Consider the following 14936-nt stretch of genomic DNA (forward strand, 5'->3'; position numbering starts at 1 on the left):
TGGGCTTAAGTGATTCTCTTGCCTCAGCCTCCCAAGCAGCTGGGACTACAGGTGCCCACCATACGGCCTGTCTATTGTTGCAGTTGTTGTTTCGCTACCCAGGCTGGGTTTGAACCCGCCACCCTTGGTGCGTGTGGCCAGAGTTGTAACCACTGTGCTACTGGCACCGAGTCACCTGGTAAGTGATTTTTGAAGGGTGTGATGACAAGCCAAGGGTCACTTCAGTCCACTCTGGGTATCTCCTCCATCAGCCAGGGTTTGGGTTTTGTTATTTTGTTTTCTGGTGTTGTGTTAGACATGGACACAGTACGGTTTTGGGTAGGGGTGAGGCAGCTGCAGTGTGTAATGAAGAAAGTATTTCAAAGGGTGTGGGCAAAATTAACAAAATTAACAAGAGTGCGCAGACATACAATTATAAGAATAATTCAGGCTTGGCTTTCCTGTGATCTCTGTATTTTTTTTTTCCATGTTTTGACAGTATTCTTACTGGGTGGGATACACCGCTTTTAAAATAAATCCCTTAGTCATACAAACAGGACAATTTTTTTTTCTTCCCTCACGATTAGTCACAGATCATTTCGCAGGGTCCACTCTCCTCTTTGCCTCTGACATTAAAACAAGCCAGGGGTGTTTCGCTACAATACGGATATCACTGCCAGGTCAAATGACCTTTCCATAAGGCTGAATTCTTGTCAGTTTTGAAAAGGAGATTAAAACACTATGCAATCAGCATTCACCTCCCCATAAAAGAAATAGAGACATCGCTTCCCAGACAAAGCCAAGTCCATGAGATCTTGGACAGCACTTTCACCTGAACAACTCTTTACTGAAAGAACCAAGGGAGGAGGGTATAGGGATGAAGAGTCTGGAAACAGCCACAGATGGACAGACTGGTATATTTTTAAAAAGCCTAAAATGAAATTAACTGTATTGTCATTTCATATGATGTATATTGCTTTTAAAAAATTAAACTTGACAGAGCAGGATAAACCTGGACTTCACCCAAGGATATTTAAAGGTGGAATGTATAGAGTAGGGAAGAGGGGAGAAAGAAACAGTGGCATCCACGTCCGTGCAAGTACAGACAAATACTGCAAAGGATTAGAACTTTGGAAGCAGGGCTGGAAGTTGGTTTCCTGATAGTGAAAGCAAATCCACCATTAAAGTGTGTATTGATTCAAAGATGTTTCTGACCAGAATGCTTGAAGCAGGATCTATGGGAATAGTGAGGGGTGTGTGTGTACCATTTATACACAACCCCAGTGGGAGGGAGACCCTCCCTCTACCACCCCACTCCCCTGTCCTCACCACCACTAGCCATGCCTTAGACATACACGTGTTCTGTTCTAGACCAGGACCTGTCCCATTTGGGATTAGGAGATCTCCTGAGTGCTGGCAGTGCATAAATCCATAGAATTTGACTGAATGTTAAAATTGTAGGGTAATCTCAAATATCTCTACTGGACCTTTCTTCAGGCAAAATAAAGCAGGGAGAGGATCTGGTATAAAATAGTTCTCCTCTCATATAGACTTTTAATCAGTATTGACAGGAAGACTTTCAAGAAGGCCCTCACTTATAATCTACATTTAGAAAGATTCACATGTACCCTTGTAAGATGAACCATAGGTGTGGTCCCACCAATCACCTCCCCTCCACCCAGAAAATGCCATGAAGGCTTTGTTAACCAGTTTGATGAAAATATTTCAAATTGTATATAAAACCAGCACACTGTACCCCATGACTGTGTTAATGCACACAGCTATGATTTAATAAAAAAAGTAAAGTATTCATAACAAAATGCCCTCACTTGATTAAAAAACCAAATCTACTTGCTCTCTGGCATCAAGGGTCATTCCAATGCCTTTGAAGACCCAGGCGACTTGGAACCCCCAACTTTCAGGGCTCTGCTGGGAACTAATGGCTGCATTCATTCTTTCCATCTCTGACATCATTTTTAGTAGTAATGATTAGAGCCGAATTACACAGATATCAATTAGACACACAAGAGGATAAACCACCTCTAGCAAAAAAAATGATTTTGAGGCCCTCCTTTATATTATATTTGCAATATAGATTGATGTTCACCATTAGACACGTTGCTCTCATCTATTACTCAAGAGTCCGCTGTGTCCATAAACTCAATTTCCTTTATTGTGGTAGCTTTCTGGTTTATTTGGATAAATGTTGAATTGTCCACCTTGGTTTATCTAAGTACTTCATTGGGGAAACAAAAGTTTAATGATGTAAGATGAGATGGTAAAATAGCACCTCCAAGCAATTCTCAACAATTGCTTTTCATCTTATTAATTGGTTCAAGGAATTGTGCAGAAAGTTATGTGTAATTTGGTATATGCTGGGGGTCATTTCCCCCCATACTTTTGTCTTTTAATTGTTCCATATTTTATCCTGAATGACGAATGGCATTTCATAGTTTGTGTTGTGAGTTAATGTTTATAATTATTCTATTCATAGTGTCTTACGCCTTTTTCTTACTGCTTATCTTAATTTCATTCCATTCTTTCTGGTATTAATTCTTCTTTCTTAGACTCTTGAATCTTTACTGCTGTGGTTCCAAGAGGTGTAAGGTAATTGAAGGTCAACTTTTTTGTTTTTTTATTATAGTTTGAAAATTTGGTAGAATGTCGTGTCTTCATTTGATAAAAACAGACACAAAGATGTCTTCAATTTCTTATTATATGATGGTTACACCATTCCATATTTCCAGGGAACAAAAGGGATGATTGACTATTGATTCATACCTATGGGTTATTAGAAAACTTTTTCGTATAGAATTTTCTATTCCCTGATAGTCTTGGGAAAAATAAAACTCAGGTGTCTTCTGTCACAGCTGTGTGCTTCTGATTAACATCATGGCATGAATTGTTTATGCAAAACACAACTTACTCCAGGATTTTTAAACTTTCCTATTAACTGTGCTATTTTATGGGGTTGCTCATTGGACTCTAGGTCCAGGAAAAAAAAATTTCAGTAAAAGGGTCCTAGAGGCTGGGTGGGGTGGCTCACACCTGTAATCCTAGCACTCTGGGAGGCAGAGGCAGGTGAGTTGCTTGAGCTCAGGAGTTTGAGACCAGCCTGAGGAAGAATGAGACCCCCATCTCTACTAAAAATAGAAAAACTAGCCAGGCAGGGTGGTGCACACCTGTAGTCCTGGCTACTTGGGAGGCTGAAGCAAGAGGATCCTTGAGCCTAACAGACTGAAGTTGCTGTGAGCTATGATGATACCATGGCACTTTACCAGGGTAACAGAGTGAGACTCTGTCTCAAAAAAATAAAATAAAATAAAATAAAATAAAATAAAATGAAATGAAATGTCCTGGATTCTGAGGTTGGGTAGTAGATTCTAGCACATGAAGTGACTAACCAATCACTTGCCAAAGTGAAATTCCTTGCCCAATGGAAAAGCATAAAATTAATACATATAAATCTATACATGTAAATTTAACAAATTGTAAATTAATTAAAGTGACATTAACTACATAAAATTAATATACAGAGTTAACAAGAATTTTTTTCATGGGAAAAAGAGTCTTAACCCATAATTCTCTAAAGATTTAGGAAGCCTACAAATGTTGTTATTAAAAGAAAATTTAAGCACACACACAATTTAGCTAATTCCCCAGAAGGCTATGTTTATAAAATTTGGGGCATAAGGCAATTTTAAAAACCGGTTTTGAAAATGCATCTAATTGAAAGGCACACAGAACTTCCACGAAAGACATCGTCATCTTGTCTGCCATGGCCTGAAGAACAGAATGCTTGTGACATACTGCCACTTACCTTTCCCTGCGGAATATAGGCAATGCTAATCTAAACTTCATTAACGTGACTTTAAAATGCTCATGGTGTAATCTAAGGAAGCAAATGGGGGGGAACTGCATCATGACTGCCAAGGCAAAAAAGCAAGGTAATATGGTCTTCTCTCATAAAGATCAGAGTCCCCGGCAGTGTGCTGAACGTGTTTGCACAAATCTTCCCCCAAATGACCCAACTCAACGGAAAACCCATCCCAAGGGAAGGGCCTTCCCTAACAGGTATGAAGAGAATCATGATGAACAAAGGCCAAGGTTAGAGGCAAAGCTTTTCCTCCCTTCTCATCCATCTTTTGTTTTTTTTTTTTTTTAAAAGAAGCCTTTGAAAGATGAAATATATTATGTATCTTGTAATTTTTTTTTCTTTCCAAGAAGGGAGCACAATATTTTCTTCAGCAAAGCTCTTGTCTTATCAACATGTAGCTTCGTGTTGGCCTATTTTCGGATACATCGTGATATTTACTTATTAAGGCCAGAAGGTTGAGAATATCAAAAAGGAAATTAGTGAAACACGCCATGCATTCTTGTCTTTTTTAATGTTAATATTAAATGTGTTAATATAGTTGATGGACTGTTTGTTCTCTGAATGCACAGGATCTTATTATAAAACATCAATTTAATAAATGACTTGCTTGATATGAAAAGGGCTTAACAAAAATTCTGGGTGTCTGTTCTTAATCAAAATATGAATTTTCTATAAAGGGATTTTCAGTGGAGGACACAAAGACGTCTAGCTTAAGGTGACCCTGAGAGAAACAGGTATGCTTTAGAAGTTTGCTTTGGGTCAAGTTTCTGTCTTAGGAGGCTACACAGCTAAGGAAGGCATTTCAGAGCACAAAAGATTCTGTAGGGCTGTGTACACAGACCTAATTCTCCATATAATAGTTCTTTTCTCTACTTGGTGCCTTGTAGTGATTGCTTTCATTTCTTAGCACATCCTCATTTATGGAGAAACAGCCAACAGACTTCCAGATTTATGCCATTATTTGCTTTTTCACCTTGAACTTCAACTAAATTCTGCTACACTTTTGTAATCTTAGTGCTGAATGGTGGCTGTATGCCAGGCATGTACACTTCCCAGGGCCACTCAGCCAGTTCTCTCCATTTCAGAGAATCACAGATTCCTGCTAGAGGGCTGAAATGTGGTGCTTACTTGGCCCTCCTAACCATTCCTTTGCCTGAATGCTTTCTAACTTAGAAATGTAATTTGGGAACAGAGGTAATTACAACATCAGGGAACCAGACACTTCCCTTTGCATGAAGGAATGAAGGAAACTAAGGATCAAGATTCGGGTTATTTGGAAAATATCTTCTGACAAATGGTCCAACTCTAATGTAACCCAAATCAGCATTCGTTTTAAGTTCAACAAATACTTGATTGCCTACAAGGTGCTGGTACTGCTGGTCACTATTTTTCAGATACAATAGCCCAAGAACCGGGTTTACTTTTCTTACTGGACCTGGCCTAAGAGTGTATTAGTTAATAGAATAACCACAATTACTGCATTTAGTTGAGCTTCTATTTTGTGCCAGTTAGGACTATGTTCCACTGATTCTGAGACTGAGATTTTTTACATTTTCACAAGTCTTAAATCAGAATGCACCTTCTAACTGGTATTGTCTTACAAGGACTCTTTCAACTGGATTTATGTATATTCATGGTTGATCCTTCAATCCAGGTGGTCTGTGTCTATCTCTTTTCAAATATATAGAATATAATGGGCCACTATGGGGAAAGGGGCAAAGAGGTGAGTTCTCAGTGTCCTTCAAGCTGGCCACTCTCTCCTCCCACGTCCCCACTCAAGTAACCTGCTCAGTCAATAAATGCACACACATCTCTAAATTAGATATATAGAAAAAATATATAAAATAAAAATTACAAATGCTAAGAAATCATGTCACAGTTTAACAGATGACCTTCCCCCCATAGGGATACCCAATAATGGCACTTGTCATAATTGATGTCATGCATGTATTAGATTTGAAGAAGAGTTATGTGTATCATTTTAATGAACATCTGAAGCATCTTTACAAAGCAGGAATAATCCCCATTTTTAGGATGAGGAAACTAAGGCTCAGAGAGATGGAATAGCAAGCATGATAGTCACATGGCTTTTAGGGATACAGGTCAGAATTCAAACCCAGAACTCTCTGACTCCAAAGTCCATCAAGTTGCATCTTGTCTAATGACCAGGGCAAGGTGAGAACTTGCGTAATTGTGTAACAGGTAAAACATGGAATGAAATAAGACTCATTTATAGCACATTAGAAGCTTTGCCAAGAATCCTAAAGCATGAAATCCTAAGTGCAAATAAACAAACCAACGAAAGATCTGCAAAATAGGAAATTTAAAAAGATTTCAGTGGAAGCTAAAGGGTCTGTTGACGTGGGGTCTGAACCTGAGAGATCAGTCAAATAATCAGGGTGATGTTACAGTATCCTGTTTCTGCCTCTGCTCTCATGGCTGCTACAGCGGGGAGGACCAGGATGAAGGCTTGAGTGGTGATTCAAGGGAAAGCAGGTGGCAAACACTCTCTATTCATTTACTTAACACACACTCCGTGGAGGACCAAGGGCCTGGGTTGGCCAACAAACACTCATCATTCCTTGCACAGAGCTGCAGCACCTCCTCACTCCTCTCTGGTTCGGTATTAAGGTGCTTTACTAAGTCAGGACCCCAAATTGCTTCTCAGTTCTCATCCCCAGTGTTTGCCCGGGAGGGTGGCAAAGCCCCACGATGGCTGACTCTCCTGAATTTTCACATGTATTTCAGGGAAGAAATCAAAGCGCTCTCCCCACAGCTGCTGACCATCCTGCAGCATTTCCAAGTCCTTCAAGATGACACAACTATATTTTGAAAGAGGCTGTATCTTTCCCAGATGCAGAAGATTTAGGATTTCCTCTTTTCTGAATGTGAAACGTAAGGTACGAGTGTTGCCAAGAGGCTGCTAGGTGATGGAGACCCAGCTAATGAATGATTTAATTAACTTTCCATAAATTGACAGGCCCTCAGAAATCGGGTGCCCAGTTAAGAAATGGCAGCCCCACTGCCAAAGACTCACCAGCTGACAGGACTTTATCACCAGGTTGAAAGCACATTAGCATATGTATTAGATAAAAAGTCTGTTACTAACATCAGAACAGACGCTGTAACCCGGCACCCTGACTGTCTGGTGGACAGTTCTCTTTTCTCAGTTTGACTATCTGGGATCAGGGAGATGAGTGAGAATATTAGTTGCTTGACTGTCCAGATTTCATCATTAGCGTTTTCCCCTTTAGATACGTGAGGTAAAGGCACAATTTGGAATTCACACAGGAGGGCGAGGGTTCCCATCTTTCCAGACAGTCAAGGAGCAGCTGAGTTTGAACCAGAGAAGCAATGCTGTTCCCAGACTGTCCCCTCACAAAGGACGCCAGGCAAAGGTGCTAGTCTCATCATTTTCTGTCATTTCCTTTATGTTTTCCCCAAACCTGCTCTGTTCAGCGAGATGAGAATACACAAAATAGCAGCCGAGAACGCAGGATTCATCAGTATGAGTCTCAACATATCAATTTTCAAGTGTAGCAACTTTAAACACATGGTAGGCTTTTAGTTTCCATAGAAAATAATCTCTCATTGTTTTCAAAAGAAACTGAAAGCACCCCAAATTACCACACTTTTAACATCCTGACATGTTGATGGCCCGTGTTCTTTCCAGATCAAAGTCAGAGTGGCAGGAGACAGCGTCGAGCAGCTTACTTAAAACATAGTACTTCATATTTGGCAGGAATTACTGTAGTGAGGAACGACAAGGTGACTTTTAATATATATATGTGTGTTTTAGTTTGGCAGAGATCTGAAGAGCTAAGAACTAATTTAGGATGACATAAATGCTCTTATCTTCCTCTCTACCTCCTTTCTCCCCAACCGCGTGAGGACTCTTTGACAGAAGCTTGGAGCGTGTTACGCATTGTTTTTAACTCAGGGGTGATAGCCTGAGTCCTGAGTCACGCTGAACCTCTGTGCGGACTCTCGTCTTAAACTTTCTAGGATTATCCAGATTTAAACCACAAAGTCATACATCGGAAGCATCTTTCTTCCTTGATGTGGGGTAGCCCTGTGAGAATGTCTTGCCTTTTAAGGAAACCAGATCCAGCCCAAAGTTGACCTAGGACAAGAACGTAATGATGTCACTCCCTGACCCAGCACTGTTACATTCTGTCAGAAAATCTCAACAAAGAAGGCATCAGGTGCCAAGTAACCAAAAACAGGGCAATGCTGTTGCAGAGGAACCTGAAATAACCAAATGAGTGCTGAGAAAAATGACCGACTGGGTAATTCCACGCTATCCCTGGGTTGGAGCAGGGTTTCAAGCAGTCTAGGTCAAAGCTATACTCCTAGGATGGGAAATTTTATCATACAGAATGTTTTTAACTAAGGAGAAAAGTGCCTTTGTCTTTCTACTTTTTGGTTTGGGCCAGAAAGTCAGATGAAATTTCTTATTAAAGAAATGGGATTGCAGTATCCGAAAATGTCAGCCACCGGTCTCATTGACAGGGGACACATGGTAGGACTCTTAGCCATCTGGAAAGCAATTGTTCTCATAATGATGGTGTCACCCTGAAAGGTATGCTTGGCAAAAGAGCAGCAATACAGCAGGGGTTGACATAGCACGGCTTGTGGACCAGATACAGTCTGCCACCTCTTTTCATACGGCACATGACCTGCTTTACATTTGAAAGGGTTGAAAACAAAATCAAAAGAAAAACAGTATCTTATGACCACTTGAAAACTATATAAACGTCAAAATTCCAGCATCCATAATGAAAGTTTTAGGAGGGAATTTTATGCTTGCTTATATTGATGGCTGCTTTTGAATTACAAAAGCAGAATTGAGTAGTTGTAACTCTGTGGAATGAGAATTCCCCCCAAAGTATTTAAATAATGTCTGGTTTTTGCAGAAAGTTTGCAGAAGATAGTTGAGAAAGCAGAACTATGAGGACAGGTTAGGAGATGGAGAGGAGGTATGGTTTCTGTCTGCTGTGTTGAAGATGATTCAGGAAGGAGAGGAACCAACTACTGTCCCTTAATGAGAACAGAAGCAGATAAGGCGAGTCAATGCTACCAAAGCCATCATTTAAGTTTCAAAGAGTACCTGAGGAATTAGTTTAACTGCAACCTTGGGGAGAGTGGAGTCAAGTGAAAGACCTTAGCTGGACCCTGCAACTACCGAGCCAGGGGACTTTGGACTGACCCTCCAGGCCTCAGCACCGATGCTCGTCCTATGATCAAAATGTACCAATTTATTTTCTGCTAGAGTGTAGGTTGGTGACTGAGGATATGCGTATCGTTCAAACTGAATAATTATATAAAAGTGTTTCAAAGGAAATGCTTCCAGTTCTAAGCAGGTAGAAGTTTCTAACTAGTTATTATTATATACACGATACAGATAAAAATACAGCACATTTGGCAGAAGACAGGTGAGAAAATCTATGTTGCTTATGAGATCCAGAAACTCAGAGCTGGCTGTGGAGGGACTTGGGACACTGCAGACAATGAAAGCAGTCGAGCTGCCTGAGGAAGCAAGATACTTCCTGAGAGGGAAACTGTCTTGTGTTTCACAGCCCAGTTCTCCTAAACCGGTGTTCCCTGGGAGCCAGGTGGGCCAGGGGCTGAGAGATGCACAGAGTGGTCCCCTGGTGGTTCATGCAGGTTTTCAGAGTAATTTATTCCAGCATGTTTGTACACTGGGCGAATCTGGCAGGGAGAGGCTCTGGTGGATTGGCATATCATAAAAGTTCTCTGACCCCAGCTGCGTGGGGAGGGACTGGGGGGGTGGGTGGTTTCTGACTTGGTGAAGGCCCATGGCTTCCAGTGTGCACGAGGGCTGGCCACTGCTTTTACAGCCACCCATGGGCGGGGTCTATGGAAGGGCACATCAGGGGCTGCACTATTCCAAATCACTCATTTCTGGAAAGTCTTCTCTCTACAGGTTTGAACATGCAAGGAAGATAATCTGACTTATTTGTCACAGTGCCTGGCAGGCCTGAACCCACTGCCTGTCCATAAATGTCCTGGGGCTGATGCTTCAATTTCAGGACCTGTCATGTTGTAGGGGAACACGGAGTCACGTGTTGAGAATGGACTCAGGTCTTAAACGCGCTGCTCGCTTCAACAGCAGGGCCCGGCTTTTATGTAGCCTTTCTGCCCCTTCCTAATGGCCTGTTTTCTAGGTGGGCACAGTCACATTCCTCGGTGTTTGCCGTGCACTGTTTCTGCCCCTGCAGCTTTGTAATTAATAATATACTGCTGTTCATCTTCAAAGTGATTTATACACATTAATTAATCCTCACCATACTTCAGAGTTTCTGAATGTAAATAACCATCCTGCCCCCACTTTGTACTTGGGAAACCTGGAAGGCAAACAACGAGGTCCAGATCGGACCCCTCATTGTGTTTTCAGACTTGTGTCACCTCTGGGAGCAGGTGAGAGCGGCCCTATCGCTCCACACTCACCACCATCACTGCGGTATAAATCAGTCCATGACATCACTCATTTGAGTTGTAACCTATCCTTCCAAACACCAGAGTCAAAGCATAATCTTACCTAAAGATACAGCATAGAAAATGATGGATTCTAAACTAATAAACCATCCTGAGATGTTCCAGTCCAGCATTCAGTAGCTTCCAGACTGAAAATAAATATATTTTCTGACCCATGACTTAGAAGTTACACACCCGATTAAAACATTAAACTCTCACTATGCAGCCTCCCATTTATGTGGCCGCCTTTACAGAAAGCGATTAGATTTTAACTATCAAGCTCAGTAAATCAGGCAGGGGCCATCTATCTCTTTCAAGTGAGAAGGAGGTGCTCTGGGGATGCTACTGACAGAGGCAGGCCGTGGCCGATTTCTCCATCTCGGTTCCTCATGGTGCCCACTGGCCTCGCAAAACATTAAGCCTGAGGAGTGAGCACAAGGGACCTTTTGGAATTTTTGACACAAAGCCAAATCATGCAAAGACTCCAAAGGGACATCTGATTCGCTTTCCCAGAGCCCTGGTACAACTACCTGGGGAAGCTCACAGAGTTATTCCTGACAACACAGAAGATTCTAGTCAAGGGACTCTTTCTTAAGTCCATCTCTTATTTTATCCTTCATCAAGAGGTAAGTGAGAAGCAGATGTGACTTGAAATTAGGGATGCTCAGGTCTCAAGCCTCAATTGCCATGCACAGCTGGGGTTTAGAGCACAAAGAATCTTGCAAATCCCTCAATAAACACAGAACCTTTCTCTGGAGTGTCGATGTTCTTGCTCTGGGGTGGACATCCCTGAGAAATGCAACTAGTAAGTAACATGCATGCTCTCATTTCCACATGAAGGTGAGCACAGCTGTGTGCTCTGATGGGAGTGAAAAGTCCACATCAACTGTTGACTCCCATTGGTGCGCCTCTGGCAGAGCCCTGGATCTCTGGAGTTCACCCTCAGCTCCTCTGCATGGGGCAGGCTTAGGTGGGAGGGTCTGGGAAGTGCTGTTCCTCCCTGGCAGGCAGCATGCTGGCTGCCTGGAGACAAGGGCAGCATGGAGAGCCCCCCACTGCTGAAAGCAGGGAGGCCTTATGTTGGGGGCAGGGGCAAGGCCAACAGGGTCGGGATTGCCTTTTCATTTCTCTTAAGTGGGAGAAGTTTTCTCATATGTGTTGAGAACTGTTTTGGAGTCAGCCTCTTTAGCCAGTGTTTTACAGGTTTACATGGCATAGCCACACCGGGTAGGCCTGCCATCATTCCCCTGAAACCAAGCCAGAACCATCAGGTGTTTCAAATAAACTTTCATAAGCATCACCATGGCCTCTGCCTGGGCCAAGAGATCTGCCTTTGGCAAGTTCAGCTGACAGAGCTCTTCTTTGGGGCCAGGAGCTGCAAGCAGGCTTTGCGTCTAGCCCAGGCTGCTCATCTGTGTGTGGCACCCTGCCCCTGAGCTCTCAGCATCTTCTGCTTTCTGTAGTTACAGGGTTACACCCTATGGATGCAAACCTGCATGCTGGGCGTGGCAAGAAAGGAACTCCAGCAACTTCACCCATCCACTACCCTAAGTCACACACTGAGTCACGAGACGCATAGCTGCCAGGAGAGGTGAACTTGATCCAGATTCAGGTGCACATGGAGAGGTGAGAGCTGGGCTGGGAGGATAGAAGCAAGAGAAGGGATGTGGGCAAGGTCAACCACCCCTGCATCTGAGTCTATACAAAGCCCGGGAGAATCGCCAGCCTTTCAATCCCATTCTGTTCTGCACCTCTGAAAATAAGCTAGCTACTCTGTCTTTCCCTCAGATCAAGATGTCCTCAGGCATGCTGGCCACTATTCTTCTGTTTGTTTTGTGGCTGACGTTAAAAAATATTGCATGCATTTCAGAGCACAGACCTGGGTTAAAATCCAAGCATGGACAAGACGAGAAGGTTACTCTGGGAGTGAGGGATGGATTTGTGTGAATGACAATTCTCAGCTCATCTCCAAGAGAGGATACAGTGAGGATGCTTAATTTCCCCTCTGATAAATGTCATTTAGAAACACGAAGGAGAAACTCATCAGATTTAAATGGATTTCAGGAGGGAAAAATCACTCCCATCCATCACTCATTATGATGTCTTTCAGAAGGCAAGAAGCAAATTGTACAGATGACAGAGGGCCTCTAGATTCGCGAGTCCACGGCCTCCTCCCCATGCTCACACACCCGGGATCCGCCAACAAGGCTGCCCCGACTCACCAATGAAATAGGCCAGCAAGATCGCCAAGAGGAGGGCCGCGGCGATGGCGGAGAGGGCCGCACATTTCCAGCTGCAGTACTTGGACGGTTTCTTCAGCTTGAAGGCCTTCCTGGAGAAGGTATTTCTGGGCAGCAGCCGGGGCGGTGGTGTGTAAACCGTTCCTGAGGTCAAAGGGTATCCCGGGGAAGAGCTGCTAAACAGGGGGGTGCTCCCCGATGAGGTCTTGAAGAGGAAGTGCCTGGCAGGAGAAAAGAAACAGTCTCAATGGCTGTGGGCAGCTCTGGAGCAACAGTAGCTGCCTTATTTGTTTGTTTGTTTGTTTTTTTTAAATTTTAGTTTCGTATGAGGGTACAGATCATTAGGTTACGGTGTTTGCCTTTGTTAGGTAAAGTCCAGTTGTAGTCGTGCCCCTCACCCAGGAAGTGTGCATGTTCCCTACCTTGTGCCCGTTAGCTGAGAGCACACCAGGCTCCCCGCTTCTCCTCTCTCTTCCCCACTCTCCTCGCTCCTCCTCCCTCCCCTACTCTCTCCTTCCCGCCTCCAAGTTGAACTTGATTGTGTTTTCTCTTATGTGGACATGTATTCGTTCATCTCCTGGTTTCCTATTACGTACGAGGACACACTTGCTTTTCCATTCTTTTGATCCGAATGTTCTCCCACTCCATCCAGGTTAATACAAAAGATGTAGCTTCCATGGTTTTTTGTGGCTGAACAGGATTCCATGGTATACATATATGTATGAATCCATGTGTTTATGGGCACAGTTAGCCGGTTTTTGGTTTTTTCCACTTTGATTGGTATAATCCTAGGCTCATCCTAGTTAAATCACCCTACCCTAGAGTGGAAGAAGGGGGAAATCATTACATTTGAGGATGACAGAACTTTGTCCCATGGACTTGCATCATCTTCTGCTTTCCCGTCTGCATCTCTGTGTTATCTCCCACAACAATCCTGCAAAGTAGAGTATTCAAAGCAAATATGGAAACTGAATGACTGTCACTCAGAGATGAGGTTGAGGATGAGGGTGATGTGAACTGAAGGGTTATCATGTATTACAGACCTGCTATTGAAAAGCACTTGAAATATATTGTCATGACTACTTAATAAACTAAATGTTACAGTATCTCTATTTTTAGATAAGAGAAGTTATGCTTGGAGCAGTCAAGCAGCTGCCTGAGGCTTCCAGCCCAGACCTTTGTCTTCTGATAAAGTCTGTGTTCTCTCTCTCTCTCTCTCAACACTTGGTTATGTGCTATGTTCACCTTCCCCTCAATCCTGCTTCCTGTTCTGAAAATACTCTAGGTCACGGGTTGTGGTTATTTATTTGGAATCAACTTGGTTATTTGTTTGGAACCATCTCTTCTTGCCAGCTGAGCAAAGTGTCTTTGGTAGCCAGTGCTATGATGTGACAGCCCCCTAGCAGAACCAAACAGAACATACAGGGTAGAAGGGAATCTGACTCCTCCCCACGGCACCAGAGACTGTCACTCCAAGGACATGTCAAAGACCATCTATTCTCTGACAGCAGATTATTCTCTCTCTATACATGCTAATTGTTAAGACTTTAAATGTGACTTGCTACACCTTGTTGAAATGATGACTTTTCCTCCAGGAAATACAGCGTGGTCTTTAAGGCATGGGCTAAGTAGATCTTGGGATCTGAGCAGCTGGAGGCCAGGGACTGGGGGTTATTTTGTATTATTTTTTTCTGGTCTAGCAAATGTCCTAACTTTTTTTTTTTTTTTATTAAGTCATAACTGTGCACATTTATGGGGTACAGTGTGCTGATTTGACATACAATGTAGAATGCTTACATCAAACTGATTAACACAACCATCGCCTCACTTACTTATTTGTTGTGGTCATTTATACTCTGCTCTTAATAGGTTTGTCACGTACCATGAGAGGGGAGGGCAGGAGGGCGGGGGAAGGGAGGGTATTTGGTGGGACCTATTATGCACAATGCAGTGGTTATTTTGTAGTTTGTTCATCCTTAATGATTCTAGGACCCAACTCAAAGTCCATATACCGGGGAAACTTTAGTAAGTGAATGAATGAATGAATAAATGAATGAATGCAGTCTTCTCATTATTTTGTAATTTTACTCAGCCGCAATTCTAAGATTTCAAAATGTTAATACAGGCATTTCCTTCCTTTTCACATCTTCAGTGGGTGCCACTTTATTTACTCATCACTTTTAATGTGTCAGGATGCTAAATGTTTTACTTTCAGCTAAACCTCACATTAACCCCTTGAAGTGGGTACTATTATTATGCCAGTTTCATGTATGAGAAAACCAAATCTTGGCGTTAGCTAGCAGAATTGTTGGGCTCAATTCTGCTGTGACCTTTCTTTCTTT

The 14936-nt window shown here is 42.7% G+C and overlaps 1 protein-coding gene across 2 annotated transcripts in view; it reads right to left on the reverse strand.

The window, feature by feature from the left end:
* The window catches only part of TENM2 (teneurin transmembrane protein 2), a 945756-nt gene that overhangs the window by 242945 nt on the left and 687875 nt on the right, over window positions 1-14936 (reverse strand). For both annotated transcript variants that reach the window (XM_023514814.1, XM_023514817.1), the window contains one exon: window positions 12577-12815. In XM_023514814.1, coding sequence (XP_023370582.1) covers window positions 12577-12815 — 239 coding nt within the window. The remainder of the gene's footprint in view (window positions 1-12576; window positions 12816-14936) is intronic.

Source organism: Otolemur garnettii, unplaced genomic scaffold (genome assembly GCF_000181295.1).
Source record: "Otolemur garnettii isolate 467f Iridium unplaced genomic scaffold, OtoGar3 scaffold00003, whole genome shotgun sequence".
NCBI classification, from domain to species: domain Eukaryota; kingdom Metazoa; phylum Chordata; class Mammalia; order Primates; family Galagidae; genus Otolemur; species Otolemur garnettii.